This window comes from Fundulus heteroclitus, chromosome 3 (assembly GCF_011125445.2).
Source record: "Fundulus heteroclitus isolate FHET01 chromosome 3, MU-UCD_Fhet_4.1, whole genome shotgun sequence".
Taxonomy (NCBI): domain Eukaryota; kingdom Metazoa; phylum Chordata; class Actinopteri; order Cyprinodontiformes; family Fundulidae; genus Fundulus; species Fundulus heteroclitus.
In genome coordinates, this window is record NC_046363.1 from 39,580,085 (window position 1) to 39,605,367 (window position 25,283).

General features: G+C 39.6%; 1 protein-coding gene across 1 annotated transcript; it reads right to left on the reverse strand.

Moving 5' to 3' along the window:
• Window positions 1-13,717: 13,717 nt before the first annotated feature.
• On the reverse strand, window positions 13,718-23,757 carry LOC105937654 (cortexin-3). Its single transcript, XM_021324723.2, has 2 exons — window positions 23,491-23,757; window positions 13,718-16,460 (listed from the first exon to the last, which is right to left on the reverse strand). The coding sequence occupies exon 2, from the start codon at window positions 16,381-16,383 to the stop codon at window positions 16,132-16,134; it is 252 nt and encodes an 83-aa protein (XP_021180398.1). The 5' UTR covers window positions 16,384-16,460; window positions 23,491-23,757; the 3' UTR covers window positions 13,718-16,131.
• Between the last annotated feature and the right edge of the window lie 1,526 nt (window positions 23,758-25,283).

The following is a 25,283-nucleotide window of genomic DNA, read 5'->3' on the forward strand; positions in this document are numbered from 1 at the left end:
ATGTCTTTGTGATTGCATAACGTTCTGGTTCTGATTGAGTTACGGCGCAGCAGCTCTGTGGTGAATTAGCCGTATCTGGCTGTCAACCAAACGGGCCAGCTGTCACATTATGGAAGTGCTGGGGCACGGTGTCAGCGGAGGTGGCGATAGGAAAGGTTGGTGACCGCGGTGATGGTTCTCACCGGCAGGAAGCAAGCAGCCTTGGGCCGACGGTTCATCATCACTCGGCAGGGGCAGCAGACTCAGCCGACAACATGAAGGGTCTGTAGTCTGAATACTGAACAGCCTGCACTCTCCAAGGAGCGATGCACTGGCTCTGTTGTTAGCAGCAGATATTTTTTTTCCTTGCCCTTGAGATAAAAGAATATGAAATAACAAAAAAATGTGAAAACATGAAGATGTTACAGTCTGAGTTTTCCACATTTCCACATTTCCACCCTGATACGCTGATAATTCAAGCGCAACAGAGATTATGATGTAGCACAAGACTTTCTGACTGACGGTTTTGCACCCAGACCTGCTGATGACATCCCTGTTTACTCTCTGCCTGAGTTTGAGGAGCATGAACTGTAAATAAGGGATGGATTTTCCCAGTGATGATTCCACTGCAGTTCTGAAGCCTCGAGTGTGCTTTACAAATTTCATCACACTATTGGATGATTAGGTCGGGATGTTAAGATGCTCTCAGAAATTCTATATATAGAAAATGTTTGCATGAAAGCCAATAAATAGTCTCCATTCTTCATTTTTAATTAGTGTCAAAAGAACCACTACACACAGTAATCCCTGAAAGCAAATGGAGCTATGATTTCATAACGACTTAAGGGAAAACTGTGTTTACTTAATAATTCATAAGAGAAGCTGATGCGTTGTCAACACTAGTAGCAGGCTGAAAATGATTGTGGTCACAGCTAAAGTACAGTTCTTTTTTTCGAGCTGTAATCATTTTAATAGATACACTGCACTCTGAGTTCTTGGCACACCTATTAAAGATGCATAAAACAAAAAATGTAGATGGATAAATGTATGTATGAATGTTTCATTGAGTAGGCTATTCTCACAACGAAAAGCGATGGTAGAAATTGTATTTTTCAAATGTGGACATTTATATTAGAGAGCAAAGACAAAAATCCCATGCAAAGAAATTTGTAGGAGCTATTTCTCTATTGGCTTTGTTGTTAACAGCAAATATTTTCCTTTCCCTTGAGATTAAACAATATGGAATAAGGAAAATATGTAAACATGAAGATGTTACAGTCTGGATTTTCCACACACACTGAAAATTCAAGTGCAACAGAGATTATGATGTAGCACAAGAATTTCTGACTGATGGTTGTACACCCAGACCTGCTGATGACATCCAAGTTTACTCTCTCCTTGACTTTGAAGAGCATGAGCTGTAAATAAGAGATGGATTTTTTCCCAGTGATGATTTTAGTGCAGTTCTGAAGCCTCGAGTGTCCTCCACTCGTTACCTGTTTTAATGGCACCTATTTGAACTCGTTATCTGTATAAAAGACACCTGTCCACAGCCTCAAACAGTCAGACTCCAAACTTAACCATGGCCAAGAACGAAGAGCTGTCGAAGGACACCAAGAAGAAAATTGCAGACCTGCACCAGGCTGGGAAGAGTGAATCTTCAACAGGTAGCAGGTTGGTGTGAATAAACCAGCTGCGGGAGCAACTATAAGAAAGTAATCTCCCTCGATCTGGGGCAACACGCAAGATCTCATCCTGTGGAGTCAACATGATCATGGTAACGGTGAGCAAACCTCCTAGAACTACACGGAGGGACCTGATGAATGACCTGCAGAGAGCTGGGACCAGAGTTACAAAGGCTGCCATCAGTAACACACTACGCTGAGAGGGACTGAAATCCTGCAATGCCAGGCGTGTCCCCATGCTTAAGCCAGTACATGTCTAGGCCCTGGACATGTACTGGTCTGAAGTCTGAAGTCTGCCAGCGAGCATGTGGATGATCCAGAAGAGGCTTGGGAGAATAAAAAACTCAGCTCTGTGAAGCATGAGGGTGGAAACATCATGCTTTGGGGCTGTTTTTCTGCAAAGGGGACAGGAAGACTGATCCGTGTGAAAGGAACAATGAACGGGGCCATGAATCGTGAGATTTTAAGCCAAAACCTCCTTCCATCAGTTAGAGCATTGAAGATTAGTGGTGTCCCGATAGCGTCAAGTACTTATACTTATACTTGTGAAAGCAACCTGATACTCTGAACCAATACCACTTTTTCTCCTGGGCTGGGCTATGCTGCAACTCAAAGGCTAGATGCCACTCTATACCAGTTAGTGGTGCTATACACCAAGAGGGTTGTTTGCTGACCCTCCAAAAGAAAAAGAAGGAGAGAGGATAACTGAAACTCTAATCAAACTCATCGCCCTTAATGGTCAGTCGTGTTTCAGTAGTCAACGATATTGGATGTTAAGTTATTTATGATCTATAAGTACCAATTTATTAAGTACTCAGTATCTACTAAAGTGTGGTCTATTGTGGTCTATTTGCTGATGTGAAGGGCCATGTCAGTCACTTGTTGCCAGATGGTGTGAGACTGACATTGGCAAGAATCTAAACTGAAGTACTCGTACTTGCACTCGGTCTGAAAAAAAAAAATGGAATCAGGATTAAAGATGGAACGTGGCTGGGTCTTCCAGCATGACAATGATCTCAAGCACACCGCTCAGGCAATGAAGGAGTGGCTCCATTAAAAAGCACTTCAAGGTCCTGGAGTGGCCTAGCTGGTCTCCAGACCTCAACCCCATAGAAGATTTGCGTAGGGAGTCTAAAGCCCGTGTTACCCAGCGACAGGCCCAAACATTACTGCTCTAGAGGGAATCTGCATGGAGGAATGGGCCAAAATGCCAGCTACAGTGTGTGCAAACCTGGTGAAGACCTACAGGAAACGTTTGACCTCCATCATCGCCAACAAAGGCTATGCGACAAAGTATTGAGTTGAACTTTTGCTTGTGACCAAATTCTGTCCCCCATATAGCAAATAGGCTTCAGTCAGAGGCAACCGGACTTTCTTTCAGTTCTTTCTGAAAACGTCTCGACACCTATCCAGGAGTCTTTTATCAATTCTGATCCCTCGCACTTGAGCGACCTGCAGTTGGTGCACTGCTATTTTAAGAACATGGAGGACATGACAAAGACTCCTGGACAGATGTTGACACGTTTTCAGAAAGGACTGATTGAAAGTCCGGTTTTCTCCGATTTAAGCCTGTTTTCTGTTGCAATTACCCGGATAACCCCCATATATTACAAATAAATTTAAAAACAAATCCGAAAATATGATTTCCTGGATTTTTTTTTCTAAAACCCTTTATCTGATCAATGTAATTTCTTCGTATGTACCTTGTATGTTTAATGACAAACAAAGCATCTTATCTTTATAGTTGAAGTGTACCCATGACAATGACAATTATAGACCTCTCACATCTTTCTAAGTAGGATAAATTGTACAATCACTGGCTGACTAAATACTTTTTTGCCCCACTGTATAAGTCCCAGATGGAGGGAAGGTCAGTTCTGATGATCCATTCTGCCCACCCAGTTGTTCATTGTAGGTTGGACCTGTCCTGTTTTATGGATAAGTTAAACCAAAAAGTGGTGGAAAAACCCAGGACAGACTGAATAATAGCAGCATAGCTGATGGCTAGCCGCTCCTGGGCTAGGTTGTACTTCTTGAGTTGCCGTAGTAAGTCCAGTCTCTGCCGGGCTTTCTGCAGAACAGTGTCAATGTGTGAGGACCAGCTCAGGTAGCGATAAAGGCTGGTTCTTATAAACCAAAATTAATCCAAAGTAAATACAGTGTTGTTTAGGATGGTGAGGAGTGGCAGTGTATTGAGATGTTCTTCATAGGTCCACCATCGTCAACGGTCTTGAGCGGGTTAAGATTGAGCCGGTTCTGACCGGACCAGTGGACCAGCCAACCGAATGTATTAACCAAAAGAGAGAATAAGATCTAAAATTAAATTCTCTCACTAATTATCCTGGCCAATAGAAAGATTTTGGTTATCTTGAATATCCTAAAGCCTTAAAAGTCTGACAGTGAGCAAAGATTGTGTGTTTTTATACAGTGCATGTAAATACCTGGTTTTAACTGTATGACGGTAAAGACTGTACGGCGTAGCTTTACTTTCAGGTGTTTGTCTGCACCAAACTGCCAGGATGTGTGATGATGGCCCTCAGATTGCACTTTAGCAGTGAACTGTCTCGCCACAGATAATCACGAAGCAATTACTGTAAGAGCACTTCATCCTTTCTTATCCAGGGTGACCCATATTGTAAAGATAGGAGCTCTGTGTTGGGCTCAAGGACACCTCGACAGATGCCACGTCAGTTCACGGACACACCTTATCTTTTCTTGGAATCAAACGTGTGACCTTTGTTTCCTCCTGCCTCCCATCTGCTTGGTCAGGTCACACACAAACGTTTCAGCGTGCAAAAATTAGAACGAGAGGAACAGAGCTGTTTTGGAGGGACAAAAGGTAAAATGAACAAATCATTTTAAGAAGGGCAAATTTCTTGCTAATTTATTTTTTAATTTCAAAGCATCAACCAGCCACTTTCGCTGTAACTGGGACAACATGTAGCTTCTACCAAAGTGGGGTCTATTTGTTGATGTGAAGGTCCATTTCAGTCGCTCGGTGCCAGACGGTGTGAGACTGAAATCAAGACAAAGTCAAGATAGTCATTGTTATGGATATGGCAGTGACCTTAAAGCAATGGAAACAAAATAAGTTTTATTATTTTTATGTTCCATCCAGCTCTGACTATTGACAGTTTTTTCCCCACAAAGAACATGTCTCATGCATCCTGATTTTGCTGAAAGACAAATATATATATATATATAAGATAAGATAAGATAAGATAAGATAAGCTTTATTGATCTCACAGTGGAGAAATTCACTTGTCCCATCGGCTCAATAGTCAAAAGTCAGAAGAAGGTGTCAAAATAGGTAAGTAGAATCAGTTAGATACAGTTATACAGCTATATACAATATACAATTCTGTACACTCCTATGTATAAATATATATAAGATAAGATAGTCTTTATTGATCTCACAATGGAGAAATTCACTCGTGACATCGGCTCATACAAGAAGGTGCAGAGTAGGGAAGGTGCATTCAGTTATATACAGTGAATCTTCATATATACAATGGATCAAAAAGAATACTAAAAAATACAAAAAAGGAAATAGAAATGGGCATATGATGTCTCATTTACATTCTTAGTGGTCTCTCTCTATATATATATAAACATATCTATATACTTAAATATATACATATATCTATGCGCCTACATACATACGTACCTACGCGTATATACGTGCATATACATTGTATACATTTGTAAATACATACATCTGTTCTATATATATATATATATATATATATATATATATATATATATATATATATATATGTATATATATGTATATATATGTATGTATAGTCAATTTCTAAAATGTATCAAATAACTAAGAAAATGTTGTCAACTGAGTTTGAGCTACTTTGAAAAGCAAATACTCTGTAATAAAACTTGAGGAAACAATTTTAGTCATAATGACAGCAGTCGCTACCTTGTACATAGGTGGAAATCCAGTTTTGTGTTACTTATATTTACACCCTCCTCTCAGAGCTAAAACATTTTTGTTGGTATCTGTATTTACACCACGTTGCTTGCTTCTGCTTTCCTAAAGTCGATGTTAAATATCCACACTTCAACCAGCATGAAGACGGAGGCTGCAGCCCTGCGCCTCTCCCACTGATGGGACAAAGTGAGTTTAAGCATGATATAAAGACAGAGCTTGGAGGATTAAAAGCTCTCATCAGAATGTACACTCGTTTACTCTCATTTAATGCCTCAAAGGATTATCGCTATATTCACATATTATCTCAATTAGCAATCTCACGGCCATTTTACAGGGTGGCTGGTTAGAAAATCTCAGTTCATGGTGACTGTTAGAGGCATTGGCATTTTCATATGCTGCAGTATATCTTAAAGTATGCTACTGCATCACCCTTTTGCCCCAGAGCCTACAGCTGTATTTTTCGAGTTAAGGAAAGTCGCTTTTTATGTAGCCTAAAATGTCTAACAGTAATGACAGACAAATCCGAAAATATCTTTTTACCTTTTTTGTGTAGATGTCAAAGGATTCTCAGAGCAGTTCACAAGTTGAATAACAGCGAGCATAGATTTGTCAAGTCTGCGGTGTGTTTTATTATTTTATTTAGTTATTGTGGTGTGAAAACCTCTGCTTAGACTGATAACATTAAAAATGTAAGAGAAAGCCTGCCTTGCAAGGAGTCGAATGAAAAATGAAGTTGAATGATGAAACATGTTGTCTTTTTGGATCTTTACCATGCAGAGAAATAAATCTACAGTGCCTTTCAAAAATATCCATCCCCCCAGTTCATTTTATTCAGATAACAATCTCCAACTTCAATGCATGTTATTTGAATTTTTTTGTGACAAAAGAACACAAAGTTAACGCAAATGTTAAAATAAAAGGAAAAACCACGTGGTTTTCAAAATTTCCTGTTCAAGCTTCATATGAAAAATGGAAATATGACATAACTAAAAATCTACCAAGACATCTCCACTGACAGGAGGGAGAGAGGATGAGATGAATCAGAGAAGTAGCCAGGATTCACATCTCAGGTGAAAGAATGACATCATGACAGGACAACAGTAGTTTTGCATGACACAAATAAAAACTGTGCAACAAAGAAGAAGAAGAAAGTTATTTCTGAAAGGAAGCCATAAGAAGTCTGGATAAAACTTAGTCACAAGTCTTGTGCTGAGAAGAACATGCTCTGGTTAGACGACACCAACATTGAACTACATGCTTACCATACATGTAAAAAACATTGTCTGTGATGGAAATCTAGCGCTTCACATCACCTTGAACACACCATTCCCTTGACAGAACACAGTGGTGGCAGTATCATGCAGATGGGATGTGTTTTTCCCCCCAGCAAGGGCAGTTAAGACTTGATTAGACAATGGGCGGCAATCTGAGAAGAAAACTGGTTCGTTTCAAAATCAGAGCATCACAATCCAGTGGATACTGATGCTAAACATTTAGCCAGAGTTACGTATTAGAATGGACCAGACAAGAATCCAACTCAAAGTCTGAGGCAGAGACTGAAAATTGATGTTTACAGATGCTACCCATCCCATCTGAATGAGCTTGAACTGTTTTGCAGCATACTCCGAAAAAGTCGTGATAGCAAGGGAACGGCGTTCCACCAGGTGGCGCCGCTGATGGCAAACAGCTCCTTTCTGTGCTACTTCTTATCATACCTCTAAAACCACATCGGAAATTTGGAGACAGGACATGAAGCATGATAAACAAACCTACGATGGAGTTTAAACATCTTCATGCATCCATTTTATAATAACAATACAAGTTTTTGTCATAGATGTGGTCAAGTGTCTATTTCTTCCCATTGTCTCAATTGCCAAGCTTTCATCTGTTGGTAAGAAATGCTCCTTTATCATAAAATAATCAAAATAACTTAATTTACCTTTTCATATTAGCTATAACCTTAGTCGCTTGGTTTGCTGTTCTTATTCTTTCTTCTGTGACTCTTCCATCATTTATGAAAGTGGTAAAAATAGCTAAAATAAGAGAATTATATTCCCTTAATGACCCCACTTACACAAGGACGGTAAATGAATGGATGGAATTAAAAGATGGAGTGTCAGTCTCAGATTGATTCAAAAATCCAATTTTTGCCTGCTGTAGACTCTATTATGGCCGCTCACTATCCTCATTACTGTTTTCTTGCCTGTGGAAGCATCTATTTTCTCAGCTTGCTTCATGAAAAAGTGATCACCAATAATGGCTGTCATTACACCGGGCAGCTTTTAGCAAGCAACAATTGAAACACCGCGGTCTCTATTAGAGCGTCTGAAAATGTGAGCAGAGACGGGCCCAGTCGTATAGTCGTAGTCGGCGCTGGTGTCTGTCGAGCTGTGTGTTCCCGAGCAGCTGTCGTCCTCAGATGTTTTTTAAGCGTTAACGAACGCCGCAGCTGACAGGAATCTGACAGAGCAGCTCCAGACTTCTAACAAATCACAGGCGACAGCATCGCAGCTCTTCTGTTTCATCCGCTTAGCTTAAACTGTTCGGTCTGTCCTCACTGATGTCAGGTTTTAGCCTTGGCAGCTTTACATGCCACGGCGGTTCGTCTATGTATGTTATGGAGCTCCGCAGCATGTGTGGGTGCTCATATGCAGCCTGGAGTCACCTGATGGGGGCCCCTCAGGCTCTTCCACGAAGACTAGCAGAGACAACCAGATTGGCAGGACCCTTAGGCGCAAAACGACCTGCCGCAGGAGATCAGGTGCAATCTATCATCTTTAGAGTCATGTTTTAAAATGCTCTGCATCAAAAAGCAAAAGAAAATGTGTTTTTTTTACGCTATCCCTGAGCTCTTCACGAGGTGCAATCTGCTACATATGCCCCCGGGAACATCCAGGGACCAGGGATGTAATGGTATGAAAATGTTGAATCATGAGTATTGTGTGCAAATTCGTCACGGCTGCCAACCTTTGGGGTATTTAAAATATTCCTGGCTGGCTTGTTGGTTTTTTTTTCTCTCTTGTTTCTGCGACAAAGTGTCTGAGACTGTGTATTTAACCAGAGGTTATCAGAGCCAATGAATATGGCTTTACAGTAATAATAACCTAGAGGATTGTTTTATGTAATTATTTAAATGTAATCGTTTACTCACTGGTTGGGACATCGCCTCCCAAAATACCATTTCTAGCATGTTGTTTGACAAAGACTCCTGGACAGATGTTGAAACGTTTTCAGAAAGGACTGATTGAAAATCCAGTTTCCTCCGATTTAAGCCTGTTTACTGTTGCAATGACCCGGTAAAAAGGTAAAGAGGAATTTGGCCAGACCTTTCCACATGACTTAAAACATAATAAAAAAAAAAAAAAAAAAAAAAAAATATATATATATATATATATATATATATATATATATATATATATATATATATATATATATATATATATATAGATAGATAGATAGATAGATAGATAGATAGATAGATAGATAGATAGATAGATAGATAGATAGATAGATAGATTTTTTTTGTGTGCGTTTTATTTTTTGCTGATATTTTTAGTTTAACATCCAGATGGAGGTTACGTCTTGAAACCAACAGGTCCAGGTTAACCTTGCTTGCAAGATGAATTCTCGCGGTTCGGACCAATCACGTTGTAGTATTGAGGTTTAAGGCGGGACTTATCCATGCAATAAAAGCAAGAGCTGACGAGCCCACAGCTGAACCAACACAAACATGTCAGCGCAAGAGGACGCACGCGTAGCTGCTAGAAGAAATACCTTGACTAGCTCACTTTTTTTTGGTTTCTTATGATGTCTGCTGCTTACGTTTTCATTTGATACCATGATTGGCTAAAAACCAAACTTTGGTAGGCGGGCACAAGGTGTTGCTTTGTTCAATCAGCTCACAGAGCTCTGCTGAACTTTCCTTCTTTCCCCAAACAGATCCAGATGGATGATGTGTAGAACTACACTGCAAAAACGGACCTAAAAATAAGTAAAATGTTCTTAAAGTTAGTGTATTTATCCTTGATTTGAACAGCTAAATAAGACTATCTGCCAATGGAACGAGTATTTTTACCCCTAAAATAAGATAATTAGACATCCTGCACTTGAAACATGATAGGGTTGAATTGTTCCTATTTTAATTGCAAAAATCTTATTCCATTGGCAAATCGTCTTATTTACCTGCTCAAATCAAGGACAAATACACTGATTTTAAGAACATTTTTACCTATTTCTAGTTCCGTTTTTGCAGCATAGAGTGCTATACATTATGGATCTGGCTGGCCAGGTTAGGTCCAGAAGGTAATCCCGGTCATCCCTTTCATCTGCAACATTTTTCCGTCATCTCCAAAGGATCCCAGGGTTTTTCTCGTTTGAAGGAAAATAGGCTGTAGCCCCTCCAGAAGGTACTGGGTCTGCCCTGGGGTCTCCTTCCAGCAGAAGCTGTGCAAAAACATCTAAAAAGAGCCGTCCTGATCAGATGGCTGAACCACTTCAGCTCACTTCTTACAGTACAGAGCAGGAGCTGCCCTACCCTGAACTCAGCAGAGGCGACCAGAGTCTTCTCCTCATCCCATCCCTAAGCCTGAACCTGGCAAGTTCGTCACCGAATGTGGAGCTTTTCTTGTTCACTAACTGAACAAGAAAGACAGATGCTTAAACACACCAGTTGCGATATCCAAAACCAACTAAGTGGGAGGAGTCCATTTATTTTCAGTGTTAGACCCATGGTCTGAGGAGCTTAGCCTCATCTTGACCGCCTCACACTCAGCTGCAGGTCAGCCTCTGGAGAGGCTGCATCCTTGAAGGCAAAAGTTTAAATATTCCCTAGAGATCATCCAGGCAGTGTCTTGTAGAAAAGCTGTTAAGATGATATGGAGAGGCCTTTGTGTGACCGCAGCATCTCTGGATTTTCCACAATCTGCTCCAACAGATGGCAGATATATCAGAGCTGAGATTTGGGGGTTGTCTCTTTTTTACAGTAATGGAGAGAAAAAACAACATCAAAAAGATGCCAAAATAATTGAGAAAAATATCCGAAATCATTGCCAAGACATTCCACGTGCTAATAATATACATTTAATGAAGCCTCTCTTCATGCATTCATTTCAGAATAACGACCAGGTGACGGTATAATCCATAAGCAAAGTGAATCTGTTAGTTCTTGACATCCGCCGTCCTAAAACAGTCTTCTTGAAAATCCTGCAGCGTCCTTTTTGTCTGCAAATGTTCGATGATTCTCTAAACTATTTGTCAAAGGAAGATGTGACAGGAAAGTCATCAGCACTTCAGAATAAAAAGGACTCCTTGCAGAAATCCATTATCCAACATCAATACTGCCTCCTTTATGTGATCTTGCACAGCGACTCAACATTCACAAGGGAACAATCCCTCCCAACCTGTTCACGGAGCATTAAATTGCACGGAGGCTGAATAGGGAAATGAGCCGTTAGGGGGGTGGGGGGGATAAATTTGGTTTAAGGCATCTGAGCGTGCACACCGGAGACAAAAAAAATAATAATTTAATTAGAATTTCTTTATTATGAGTCATGTTTCAGAAAGCATGACTGTGGTATTGATCCATAATGGCTCGTGTTCCCTCCCGCCGATCCCACTTGCTGGGTGAGGGTGTGTTTAGAATGGATTAGTGTGTTTGTTTGGCAAGAGCTAATGAGGTTTGAGGGACAGAAAGGAGCGCTTTCATTCCCAAATGATAAGCCTCTATTCTGGATATCAGTAGAAATGATCAGAATTTCCAACCCCCCCGTGGAGGATGCTAAAAATCGGAACTATTTTTGGGTGAGCAGACATTTACTGAGGACTGGTGGCGAATTCAAGTCCAGCGCCGGTTTATTTCAGCATCTCCGCTAGCTGCATCGGCTACATGATCACTGAGGCTTAAATCTGGGGTCAGTTTTAAATGATACTTCTCAATGGTCTGAACAATCAAGAACCCTTTGATATGAAAGAAGTGATTGTTGCACGTGTTTTGCTAGTGACAAGGCTTCTGCTGCAATTAACTTTGTGTTCTCTGCTTTTTTTTCTATAGAAAGTACCTCTGGCCTGTTAGTTCTACATTTAGCTATATGTCTCATCATGAATGAGTTGAGTCAGTAGCAAAGCTACTTTCATTGCATTGAAAGTCCAACTAACTCAACACTTTTATGTTTAGTTTTTATTCCTTGATGAAGACAGTAGTAGAGCTATAGCTGCCATTAATTTTTAGCTGTGTATGTTTTTTTTCTTCTTTCTATTGAAAACACTCTTGGCCTGGTGCTTCTGTATTAAGGTTTGTCTTGCTCTTGGATGGAGGCACTATTTGAGCTTTCACTGGTTTTAACTTTGTGCACTTTCATTTTCTTTGTGCTTTCAATAGAAAGTAGTCGTGGTCCATTTCTGTTGTTCAGCTGTTGGTCTTTTCTGGACACAGTTATTGGCGGACCTTTTGCTTAATTTTTGTAGTCTTTCTTCCCACAGAGAGCACATAGGGCTCAGTGTTTCTGGGTTTATCTGTCTGATTCCTGGATGGAGCAACTGATGGAGCTGTCGGTGCCATCCACCTGCTATAGAAAGTACACCTGGTGCTTCTGGGGTTTTTCTGTGTCTATTTTTCACCATCCCAACCCCCACAGCAGATAACCTCTCTTAACAAGCCTGGCTCCTTTTAAATTAGGGGGTTACTTTCTACTCTGGCCAGATGTTCGCTCAGGATGATAACTCTTCCTTAAGATGTCAGCTGAATTTCATTGTATTGTTTTTAAAACCTGAACTAGACTCATTGTAACTGGATCTTAATCAGTCTGATTGATGAATATGAATTGGATCTATTTGTCCCATAAACTGCATTCAGACAACATTTTTGGTTTGTTTTTGTAAACTGGTGTGATATAAAGAAACTGTATTTAAATGGGTCTTAATTATTTAAAACCTATGACACATACTCCTACCAGGAAGCACCAGACCAAGGAAGGGGTATTAGTAACCACATGACAAATGTTTAATTTTAACATGGCAGTACAAGCAGTTATCAACTATGGACGGCATTTCTTTAATATTCTGACTTGTGAAAACACTGAAAGCCTTAGTGAAGACGTCGGTTGTCTCTTACATAACAAACCAAAAAAGCCCAGGCTGCACATTGTTTAAAATTCTGATCCACATCTATTCCTCTGCCCTCCACTGAAAAAACGAATAAATATGGAAGAGCCAAAGCATGATATCAGCAGAAATATTAAGCGCCCCGAAAGATCCACAAATTCTGTTGCAGGGGAAGCAACACTTTAAATACGTAAGGCAAGACATGACGCAGAGATTTTCTGCAGGTGTGCAGCAGATGATTTCACATCAGCATACGCAGAATGTGCTAGAGGCACAGTTTTCTGAAGGTTTTTGGCTAAAAGGAGAATTCCTTGGTCTGGAGCCCTCTCTCTCTCTCTCTCTCTCTCTCTCTCTCTCTCTCTCTTCACTTTCTGCGTTTGTATCTAGACGAAGCGTCTGGGTCCATAGAAAACCAATCGAGACACCTGCCGGCTCGCCCTGCCAATCCCTGATAAAATGGAAAAGAATGTGTGGGCCTCAGGCGGATACAGCTGCCTCGCAAAGGTCAGGAGGGATTGAAAGAACCATTTGCTCACCAGTTCCATGTGGCTCCCCCCCCCCCCCCACAACACCGCCAACTTTCGCAGCCTGGCTAATTACAACACGATGAAATAAAAGACATCATAGTGATTTGTTGACTCCTATCATTTTTATTACAAAAAGAAGAGCGGCTCAATGCAAAAAAAACAAAACAGATTGAAACAAAAAGCTCCAGAGCGGACAGAAAAATGCTGCTTGAGCAACTTGGCCCACAACGACAACATCGGGATTAAAACACGTCACCATTTATCATGCACAGACAGGATACTTTGCTGAATACACGTGCGGGGGGGAAGAAAAACTAGAGCAAGAGAGAGAAAACTCACCTCAGCACAACATTGCAACATCTGCATTATGCAGTAAAAGGCCACAGCAGACCACAAGAACATTACATTTCATCAAAAAGGATCACAGTTCACTTTGTGTCCAACCAGGGACGAGATCAGAGACTTTTTTTCTTTTTCAGTCATTTTTAACAAATCATATGACATCGGTGAAGAGCAAAGACACTGTTGCAGTGGAGTTCCCAGTGTGTTTGCCACCTACGATACTGTAAACAATCTACACTATAAGGCGCACAGTTGAAAAGTTGGCCAAAGAAAGAGCCACAACATTAGTTTGTAAAGGGTTGGATGTGAAAACGCTTCATCATCTTCAACATCAACACTCTGCAGGTCTGGCATACCAACTGTCAATATACCAACTGCAGGCAGTAAAATGCTGTTTAGTTTTTTCTTTTTTCTTTTTGTTTTTCAGTTCATTTTTTTAAATTGCCACCCCACACTAATGCACTCGCTCATTTACACAGACACACACGGTAAATAAAATAAAAACATACCCGAATATGAATCCATTTTCTCTCTTTTTCCAAGAACATCTTTTAGGTTAGGCACACAGTACAGCACAGTAAATGTTATCTTCTCTTTTTTTTTTTTTGTAACTTCAACACCTCTTTTGGTTGTTTACGTCTAAACTCGATGACACCAAAAACCCCTCCGTGACTGAAGGGACACACACAGTTAAGTTAGTTTTGTTCTGCCCATCGCACACACACGCAACAGTGAGTAACTCACTGCTGCCATTTCTTTGTTCAAATCATTCCTAAGCATTAAAGGGAGCTTTTCAAGCAAAAATGTCTTCTTTCTGTTTGTGAAACCTGCTTTATGAAGCTAAAACAACACTTTTTTTTTTAGAACCTTTATGCATCTTATAAAGACATAAGGCAATCGACTTCCTCTTTGCCTGCATATCACACAAAGTCTTTTGAACCTCTTTGCGAATTAAGAAAATACTCTTAAAAAAACGACCTCAACAACCCGCACTAGTCGCACTTCATTTGTTTTAAGCTACTTTAAACACTGATTGTCTACACTATCCATAAAAATTCTAGGATGTGATCTGATGTAAACACTGCCACCATTGATCTGGCTTGTATATCAAAAAACACTGGACCCTGTGTGATCTGTGAGGAAACACCATCGTACGGGAGACAGACGAGTGAGGTAGTCCACAAAAGAACGGATGGCGGGGAAAGAGAGATTTTTTTTCCGAGTCTAAATCAAGTTTTTTAAAGAAGAAGTCCAAATCGAGTCTCAGCTCTTTCACGTCTCTGAGGGGCAAGTCTGAGTCAAGTCTGAAGTTTCTGATGGCTGAAATTAAAACCCTCCCACAGTATCAGTGGCAACCATCTGCCTAATACACAGAGCTGCTTTAGATTATAGAGTCAAATCCAGATTTAATTTAACACATGAACATTTCATGAACAAACATGCTAGAAATGTTATTTTGAAAGTTTGTTGGGTAAAATCCCCCCCCCCCCCGCTAAAAACATAAATTAGCAATTCCTTTCACGCGAAATCAGTAGAAAAATTTTTTATTTCTGCATGAATCAAACAGGAAGTGCTTTTGTTTTGAAGAACCTCAAGTGTCTTTATAGTGAGGCTAGCCAAACAGCGAGACAATACAATCTCACAAACGGGTAGGGCTTAGTTTTTTTTGTCATTTAATACAGAGTTCATTCTCAGAGACATCCGTACGGTCTTTTTGGTCACTACAAAAAAAACAACAAAACACGAACGGGTCGTTGTCCCTGGATATTAAATTAAACGCACTGCGCAAGTGCTTTTGTTAAGAAATAGCCTCAAATATGTACTCTGTGTGGTTTTATAATTCAGTCATCCTCGTCGTCTGTGCACGTTAGAGTCCCTCCCGTTCTGAAAGTTTATTTAGTGGCGGTGCCTTTTTAAGCATTAAGCAGGGCACGCCGCCAACTAGTGGTGCTACAAGGCAATTACACTGTTTTTTGGTTTAATTTTGTGTGTTGTGCGCAGCGATCGCTAAGTTAAAAGTTGTCACGCAGATATGTTAGCAGACACAGGAAAACCATTCCATTTTCAATGGATTGTTGTCGTGTGCATATGGCATTGACGTCTCAAACCTTGGGTCTAAGTCAGGTCTTTAAAGGACAAGTCTAAGTCAGGTCTGAAGTCTTTGTTTTAGAAACTTAAGCATAACTCGCTTCTTAGTCGCTAACTCTGCTGAACCTTTATGGGCTCCAATAGAATAGAATAGAAATAGCTTTACTGTCTCACAATGATAAAATTCGGGTGTGACAATGGCAGTGGTGGTTTGACAGATTTCCTTAAAACTATGAATCTGGTCGAGATTTAATGGCTGAGAAAATTCAGATTTAAAGAGAAGCTCTTAAACGTTTTTCACCACAAATCGCCGATGCCATAATCAATCCGAACATTCAGAGGATTTTCAGAAAAATTTCAACTTTCCGAGTGAATCGGCAGTCGTTTGAACTTGGGGCCAAAGGGCTTCGTAAAGCATCCGATCACAGAAATTAACAAAAGTTTTCTCCTAATTTGTTTGGGCTCCTCAAACGATGCGGTAATCGAACGTGTCTTTTTCAGTGTGGTCTGTCCAGTTGGATGAGGGCATGCTGCGGTAAGGGTCGAGCAGGATGCGGAAGCAGCGCACGATGAGGAGCGCCAGGAAGATAAAGAGCAGCAGCACGAAGACGAAGGCAGCCTTCTGCTCCAGCGTCAGGTAGGAGGGGACGTGGTGGCCCCCTCCCGACGAGGACAGCGTGCTGCTGAAGAGGCCCTCGGCCATCCTGGGCACGTCCATGCTTGACCGTCTCGGCTCCAGCTCTTTGTCGTTTGTTGAAAGATTTCTGAGAGGAAGATGAGCTCAAGAGATACAACCTGTGAGAAAACCCAAACAGATAGATTAGAGATGGTGTCCCCTGAGATTTCACAGCTGGTACAGTAAAACCAGAAAAGAAAAAGGCTCCTCGGGCTTCATGAATGGACATAAAAAGTCTCAGGACATGACAAATTTGCTCGTGGATGAGTCTATTTTTGGAACTGGAGCCACAAAGTCCAATCAATGAGTAACAACTCAGGGGAGTCACTTGGGCATGAGAATCTGAACAGCTCAGGGGGCTTGAACTGTCAACATGGGGTTTTAGTTATGCAATGTTTATGGGAGGCAATGTGGTCTGGAGGGAGATAAGTCACTGGCATCATTATGCGGGCTGATATTGGGAACATTTGCAATCCTGTCCTCTGTGAGCAACTCTGATATGCAGCATATCTGCAGCAGCAATTTACATTTCGGAGAGACAGTTTTTTTTTTTTTTTTTTAGCACAGGCAGGTATGAGGAAAAATGAATTTCTTCCCCAGAAAAGGTTGCATCAATGAAGCATAATTCCAGATAGGTTTACAGCACAAAGATGAGGGACTGATTACTATGCAGTGAACAGTTACAGTGTATATATATATATATATATATATATATATATATATATATATATATATATATATATATATATATATATATATATATATATATATATATATATATATATATATATATATATATATATATATAAATATATATATAGATACAGTATATCTACAGTATATATATATATATATATATATATATATATATATATATATATATATATATATATATACATACATACATACATATATACACACACACTGGATTTCATAGAACAAATGTAATTACTACAGGGTATAAAAAATGTCATATGATCTTACTCATTGATTTGTGAAGTCACGTTTTGAATCTTGAGTAGATAAATTTGGGTTAGTTCAACATTTATTTTTCTTATTACTGTTTTTTTTTTTTTTTTTTTTTTTTTTTTTTAAAACCTTAAGCAACTTTAAAGGCATTTAAATATTAAGACATACTGCCACCCCAAAGTGGGTTCTGGTCATTTTGTGTATGTGTTGAGGTAAAATGGTTCATATTATGTATTTAGTCATGGTCATAAGTGAATGTTGTTATCTCTCCACTGAATAATATCTACCAGCAAATGGTCCCTCCGAGTTATTGTGGCTTGATTAATGTCTATAAGCTGGAAATTAGAGTTGATTGACACAAACTGGGGAGAGAAAGCTAAAAGTAAGTGTCACCTTTCCACTGTTATAACATGCTTTATAGTATGGATGAAATTAGATACATTGTACTGAAATTAATCAGATTCAGATGAATAGAAATTGGACATAATTGGATTATACAAAACTGTAGATGAACTGCCTTGAGATGGCATTGCATCTGAAATGGTGCTCTACACTGTGTTAAAATTAATGTTTACTCTGTAAAACTGCTAAATCTAAATACACTCCGCCCCCCCCCCCCCCCCCCCCCCCCACCATGCTGCAAGAAAGCACAGGGCCAAGGCAGGGGTCTGTGAAAGTATATTTTAAGTGTTTGATTCTAATTTAGTGGTACCAAACGTAATAAATTATGAATAACATTCATTTCACTATTCTGACTTTTACTAACAGTAAACATGTTGGTTGTCTCTGTAACAGTTAATTTAAAGCAGTGAAAAGAGAGTATAACATAAAGGAATACCATTAGATTAAATTACACAAGACATTTTAGCATGTTAATGACTGATTAAAATACCTAAAATCCAAGAGGAGTAAGCTGTTACTCAGTGGAACAAAAGGTTTTTTTATGTAAAAAAAGGAGGAGGGATAAAATGGCAAAATTTGGGTACAAAATGGCAACGGGATAATTAGGCAAACTCTGCCTCAACATCTGCTTTACCAAACAAGCATGATCCTTGTTACTTAAATTAAGCTGGTTAAAACTGGTTTAACTTACAAAATGTTTTATTTTTTTGCTTTAACTTTAGATTTTGTTAACAAACAGACATTTTTGTCTGAGCAAAAATCCAAAGGGATTTTCTGAACGATGCGAATGTAACTACATATCTCAGTAAGCCTGCTCAGTTTAAATAATTAGATGTTTGTAGAAATTAAGCTAATTTGCAGTGTAGTGAAAAAGTCGTAACCTTCCTTGTTAAATTATAACTGTGATTCATCACAGTTTTTGCACAGCTGAGTTAAATGTGACCAGCCACTCACAGGCAAGTTTAATGGCAGTTTTATCGACTCAAAAGACGACTTAAAAAGAACCTGTCTGACAACATGAAGTAGGCTACAAGATTTTGGAAAGAAAGTGGCCAGCATATTAAAATTACTCCAACAGAGCATTGATTACTGATGGCGGTGTTCATGCTGAACGTTCAAAGGTAAAACCAACTGTGAAATAAATAAAAGGGACTCAAAGCCCAGCTTCATATTTGCAGACAAAACATGCTTGATGATCCCCAAGACCTGTAGGGAAATATTCTGAGGACTGACGTCACAAAAAATTAACTTTTCAGAAGGTGAGCGATCTGTTATTTCTAACAGACACAGCCTCTCAGGAAAAGAAAACAACATCATACCCAGCCATGATGCCATTCTGGTGCCGCCTTGGCACTTCAGAACCTAGATAACTTGCAGCGATTGGTGAAAAAAATAGAGTTGTGATCTGTACCAAAACATCATGAAGGAGAATGTTTGGCTATCATTTTTTTTTACCTTAAGTTCAATCACAGTTGGTTCATGAAGCAGGACGGAGATGTGAAACAAACTAGTGGGTCCATCTCTGAATGTTTAAACAAAACAAGGTTTTAGGGTGATCTTTAGTCTGGACTTAAATCCAATTGAGATGCTGTGGCAGTTCATGCTTCAACCACTTCTTAAAACATTTCTGTAATTAAGATTAGACCAAACTTTCTCTACAGGGATGTAAAAGGCTCGTTATCACTTGATGCCGGTTTTTGCTGTCAAAAGTAGCGCAACCAGTTGTTAGGTTTAGGGTCCGATTACCTTTCAAAGAGGACTGGTTCGTAAAGCTTTTTGCCTTAATAAATGCCATTTTTTAATCTGGTCTTCTTTGGCCTTACAAATATTTTTGATGATCTAAAAGATTTAAAGGAGACAAAACAGAAAAATAAATATGCAAGGGTGCAAATACCTTTCACAGCGCTGAAGTGCTCAATTAAAGCAAATCATGATGTCAAAACTGTAATTTGTGGTTAAAACTAATTAGATTTACCATGTTAAGACTCCAGTTTTTTTAATATAGCCGTACAAAAACTGTTTTGTTAAATAAAGTTGTTAAAAAAGAACAGAGCGTTGCGTTCTCTCTTACAGCGGCGACATTTAAGAAGTTCAAGCTGTTTTTCACTCTGAGGAGCCGTAAGCTTGGTTTCATCAGTGCAAATCCTCTGTTCTTATCCAAACCGAGACTTTTCTGACGGCTCCTACGGCTCAGACGGCCAATCACAAGTACTTCAAACGACCCCAATGAAAAAAAAAAAAGGATTATCCCTTTAAGGCAGTTCTGCATCTGTTACAATTTTAAATGGAGGGGGTACATCCATCATTTATACCCATTACATAACCACCAAACTAGACTGTATTTGATTGCTAATTAGATGATAGCCCTAGGTAAGAGAAACTCACTGACTTTACAGTCATATTGCCTTAAATCAGAAATCTATTTACAATTTGTTTTAAATTTCTTTTTGTTTTTTTAAAGACCACAGATAAAAGTTTCTGTCGACTATTATAAATAATGCATTTGTGAGTCATTTCTGTATTGTTTCGCCTTTACACCTGGAGGCTTTATCAATGTTTGATATTTAGTCGATGGGAATAATTATGCAGTGAAAGTGATTAAATTATGCGGACTTCTACCGCACGTCTACCCTTGAAGCCTTGAAGTTGGCGTTCATTTATATGAGCATCACGGAAAATACAACATTTCTTCTCACTCGGTGAAATTGGCAGGAAGCTGTGTGAATCATTTGTTCAAACAACATGGGGGCCCAAACGAAAAATTAGACGAGAAGACAGTGGTTTTCCTTTTCTATAGGCAAGGCAGGGGTAATTCAATCAATTCCCAAACAGTATGTGGGTCCGTTTGAAGCTGTTCCCCTCACAGAGAAAATCACCACAGTGAGGAAATATGGCCGAAAACAGAATTCATCTGAACAGCAGAAGACTGCTAAACCTTGTTGGGGACATCCAAGCTTTTAAAGATATTTTTTTTATATGGCTTATACTATATCTGACACGTGGTGATTATACTTATTTCTGTTTATTAAGTTTATAAAATAGATTGAAATGACAGTTGGTACCCCGTCGCCACTGGCAACCTGTTGCCATAGTTAGAGAGAGAGAGAAAATTACATGTATTTCTGGCAGATTTACATGTAAAATCAATGTCATTCAACTAAGAACGTTGTTTCTGAGAGGATTAACAGATAATAAAATAACGTATACGTATTATCAGCTCTGAAAAAAACAATGTATTTTTATTAATTATTACAAAATGCCATGCCCTAAATCATATCCTTCTCAGTTATGACTGGAAATTCAATAGTAACTTGGTATTATAGCAATACAATCCTTATTATAATTACTGACCCGCTTTTTTTCATTAATCCTCTGTTATTTTTAAGAATTTATCTTTTGTAATGAGCCTTTATTTTGAGGTTTGAAGGCCACCTTTCCATTGCCCTGAGCTTTAGCTGTCTCAACAGATTCTTGATCAGATTAAAGCCACTCCAAAATGTTAATATTACTTCCGGTCAGAAGAAACATGTTGGTAACATCTTAATGTATATATTTGTATCAATTGTGTGCTTTTTCCATCTATTTGTCCATCCATTTATTAGTTTTCCCTCAAATCTGTTAAAGATCCAAGGAAAATGTTACAAGCTCTGTTACAATGAAATGACAATAAATGGTTTCTGCTTGGGTCTGTTAAACACGTGACACCACTGGATCTTTTTGCTCCTCCAAGTCATTTCGAGATTTGTCATGGCAGATGCTTCTGGGTAACGTTTACATAACCAAAAGTCATATCTTTTCTTTTTTTTTCTTTTTTTTCTTGCTTTGTTTTGGGGTTATGTCCTTCGGCTATGCTTCAGTGAGCGCGAAGAGCCGTCTCAGACACTGACAATCACTTCGGAGAAATGCTGAATGTGTCATGAGACGACTCAAAGTGACAAGACGAGCAGAGGAGCTTTCTCCTCCTGCCTTTAAAGAGGGGTGGGGGGGTAGGGGGGTGGGGAGCGGTGGTGGGGGGGACGGGGTCTTTCTGCAACTCACCAGAGAGACACAGATCGAGCAGATTTCAGCCCCGCCTCACTGATCAGCAGCGTGTAATCCATCACACTTAAAGCTCAAAAATCATATTGCACTACAGTGATTCATTGCTTTCACTGAGAAAAAAAGAAAAAAAGATAAGCAACACGGTTGTTTTTCTTTGGCGAATTGGCATTCCATCAGTGTTCACTGTCATATTGTCATCGGCTTGTCCTCCAACGACACAGCCAGGTTACACAGTATTATCACTTTAGGCCAGAAACCAGTCAGCTATTTGTTACAAGGTTATGTAATTCATTTCAAAGCCCCCCCAGCATTTATATCATCTGCGGCTCCATGACTAAGCGCTCACAGTTTGGGACCATTTCTTGACAGTAGTTTCAGAGAGACACGCAAAGAAACTGTTAAGCTCCCAGTGACAACTTAAGACGGAGCTTTACATGTCAAAAAGGGCAAAAAAAAAAAAAAGCATCATAGCAAGTATTACATTATCACATTATCTGTCTCTGCTCCTCAACAAATGCTTTTCAAAGACAAACGTCTGTTTCTCTGGAATAGCCACCAGATGAAGACACAAATACACTACACCATGTCAGGTTTTAGGGGGGAAACAAATGAAAGAAATTTCACCAGAATGAGTTATTTTGGTTCAAGAGCACACCGAGGATCGCTCTGTGGGGAAAATACGCATAAAGATGTCAGTCTAGACGGAATGTGACAGAAATACAGAGCCAAATATAGAACAACAAGCAGGTTATTTTAGGTATGTTGATGTAAGCTGCAGGCACAGTCTGTGTTTGCTATAAATAAGCGTAATAAACAATTCACGAGGCGTTTGTGTAGTAGAAAAAAAAAGGTTAATAGAATCGCTAAGCTTCGTGGAAAGTCATTTCAGTTTGTCAGAGCAATAATCTACTACAAAAATGAACAATAAAATGCCTATTTATGATTCATCTAGTGCAATATATATTATTAAAACGACATATTTATCATGTTTTCTTACATGTTATACCAGTAAACTATATATTTTTACATTGTGCTGTTGATTTGAACCGAAACAAATGCATTTGTGTAATATTAAGCCTGGTGAAAAGGTAAAGGTAAGCATATTTCTATAAAATCTAGGTTTTTCTTTCATTAAAATGTCTGTTTTCCAACTTTATATAGACAGTGTCATGTTTCATTTGATGACATACAAAGAAAAAAAAAAAGATTAACAAATAATGCCCTAAAAATAAAAGCAACAGGAATGGCTCCAGATTAATTGGTTCTGATTTGCTCCGCTATTACATCCAAATTGCTGGAACACAAGCGTGATAATAGGTAGACACACCCACTGGTTTACTGATGCAGCGCAGGAATCTCCCGACAGTCCCGGCTCGGTGATGTCGCCAATTTATTTATTTATTATTTCAACGCAAAACGTGTTGTAATAATCCAGCTGTGAAATGTGAAGTAATAATAATAATGATAATAAAAGAAGCTACGTTGAACACAGCTGGGCTCCTCACCGTGCACGTGCGTGCGATTAGAAACGTGCCCGAATCCCGTTTCTCTTCCTGCATCCGCGAGACAGTCCTGCGCCTCCCTCCACAATTTAAAATCTGCCACATATGTCGTGCTTATAAAAAAACGCAATAACAATAATAATAATAAAACAAAGCTTCATGCAGCAGTGGAAGCTGTATGTATATATATATAGGAGGTGGTGTGAGCTGCAGGAGAAAGTGGCCGAACACTAACCTGTTGTTATCAGGTGGGGGGGAGCTGCACAGTCTCCGTCAGCGGCAGGTCTCCATTCCGCTGGATGCGACGGTTCGGTCCGAAACAAATGGCAGCAGCGAACCGATGCGTCCCGGCAGACCGCGGGGCTCCTCGCCGAGCAGAAAGGGAAAAGCCTGGCTTGACTGTGGTGATTTTTTCCCTCTGTCTATGGACGGCGACTGAGCCCGGCAGACCTCACCCTTCCCTGTGAACCCCCCTCTCTCTCTCTCCCTCCCTCCTTCCCGACGCGCCGCTCATCGCAGTGGAAACACGGGCAAGGAGGTACCCCGTCGCCACTGGCAACCTGTTGCCATAGCAATCCTCCAGGTAGGGCACGTACGTTGCACGCGGATAAGTCAAAGCTGTGGCCCTGGTTAAACTGAGTCAGGGACGAAAGATGATGCACAACTCTATACACATTAAACAACAAAAAGAAGATATATTAGGCTACTGTATCAATACATTCCTACACAAAAACGTCCAAACTTCCTACTTAAAAAAATCACATTTCAGTACTTATTCAGTGCTGGTGAAGATTCTCCAGGTCATCCAGGTCATGATCATTGCAAAAAAAAAAAGAAAAGAAAAAAAAAAGATAGAAAACAAAACAACTGGACTTTTTTCCCGAAGTTTGAAGACGTTTCGCTTCCCATCCAGAAAGCTTCCTCAGTTCAAATGTATGAGTAAAGTAAAGTAAGTAAAATTTATTTATATAGCACTTTTCTCAGATAAAAATCACAAAGTGCTTCACAGTAAAATACAAATACAAAAAAAAACAGTATACAGCAATACTAAACAGCATTTTAAAAAAAACATACAAACGAAACCATAAAACCCACACGTCTAATTAAAAGCCTGCTTGAATAGCAGCGTCTTTAGTTGCTTTTTAAAAGAAGCAACAGAATTCATGCAGCGTAAAGAGAGAGGCAAAACATTCCACAGCCTCGGAGCCACTGCCTGGAATGAGCGATCCCCTCTAGTTTTAAAATAAGTGCGTGGGACCACTAACAATAATTGGCCCAGTGACCTCAGACTATGGGTCGGAGTATGGAGCTGTATCAGCTCAGAAATGTAGGGAGGAGCTAGACCATGCAGGGCTTTAAAAGTAAGGACAATAATTTTGAACTGGATTCTATACTGGACCGGTAACCAGTGCAAAGCTGCTAATACTGGGGTAATGTGATCTCTTTTGTTTATGTGAGAAATCAAACCTATTGCTGTGTTGTAATGTATTGCTGCTGTGTTACAACAAAGGTAGGTAAATAGGTTTGATTCCTTTCAATTTTCACCTCAATCCTCAACTCCATGCAGGTGATCACATCTCCCCTGTAAGCGAGGCCAACTATGACCTTAATGACTCCCCATTTCTAAGGGGTGGACCAGTTTCGGTTTAATTTGCATCTAATTTGTTCTCTAAGCCATAATAAGGCCTATTTGGGCAATAATATAAAGCTTGGCACTCCACACTACTCCAGACATTTGAATTGAGGAAGCTTCCTGGATGGGAAGCGAAAGGTCCTCAAACTTCGGAAAAAGTCCAGTTGTTTTGTTTTTTAACTTTTTTTTTTGGAATACTTATTCAGTGGCACACACTTAATTGTTTTTGTTTGTTTCTGATCACCGTCACAATCCTTAGGTGTTTGGTTATTTACTAGTGTTTAGTAAATAACCTTTACCCCTGTTTGCTCCCCAGGTGCCGCACAGTAGCAGCCCACTGCTCCCCAAGGGGATGGGTTCAGATGCAGAAGTAAATTTATCCATTATGGGATCAA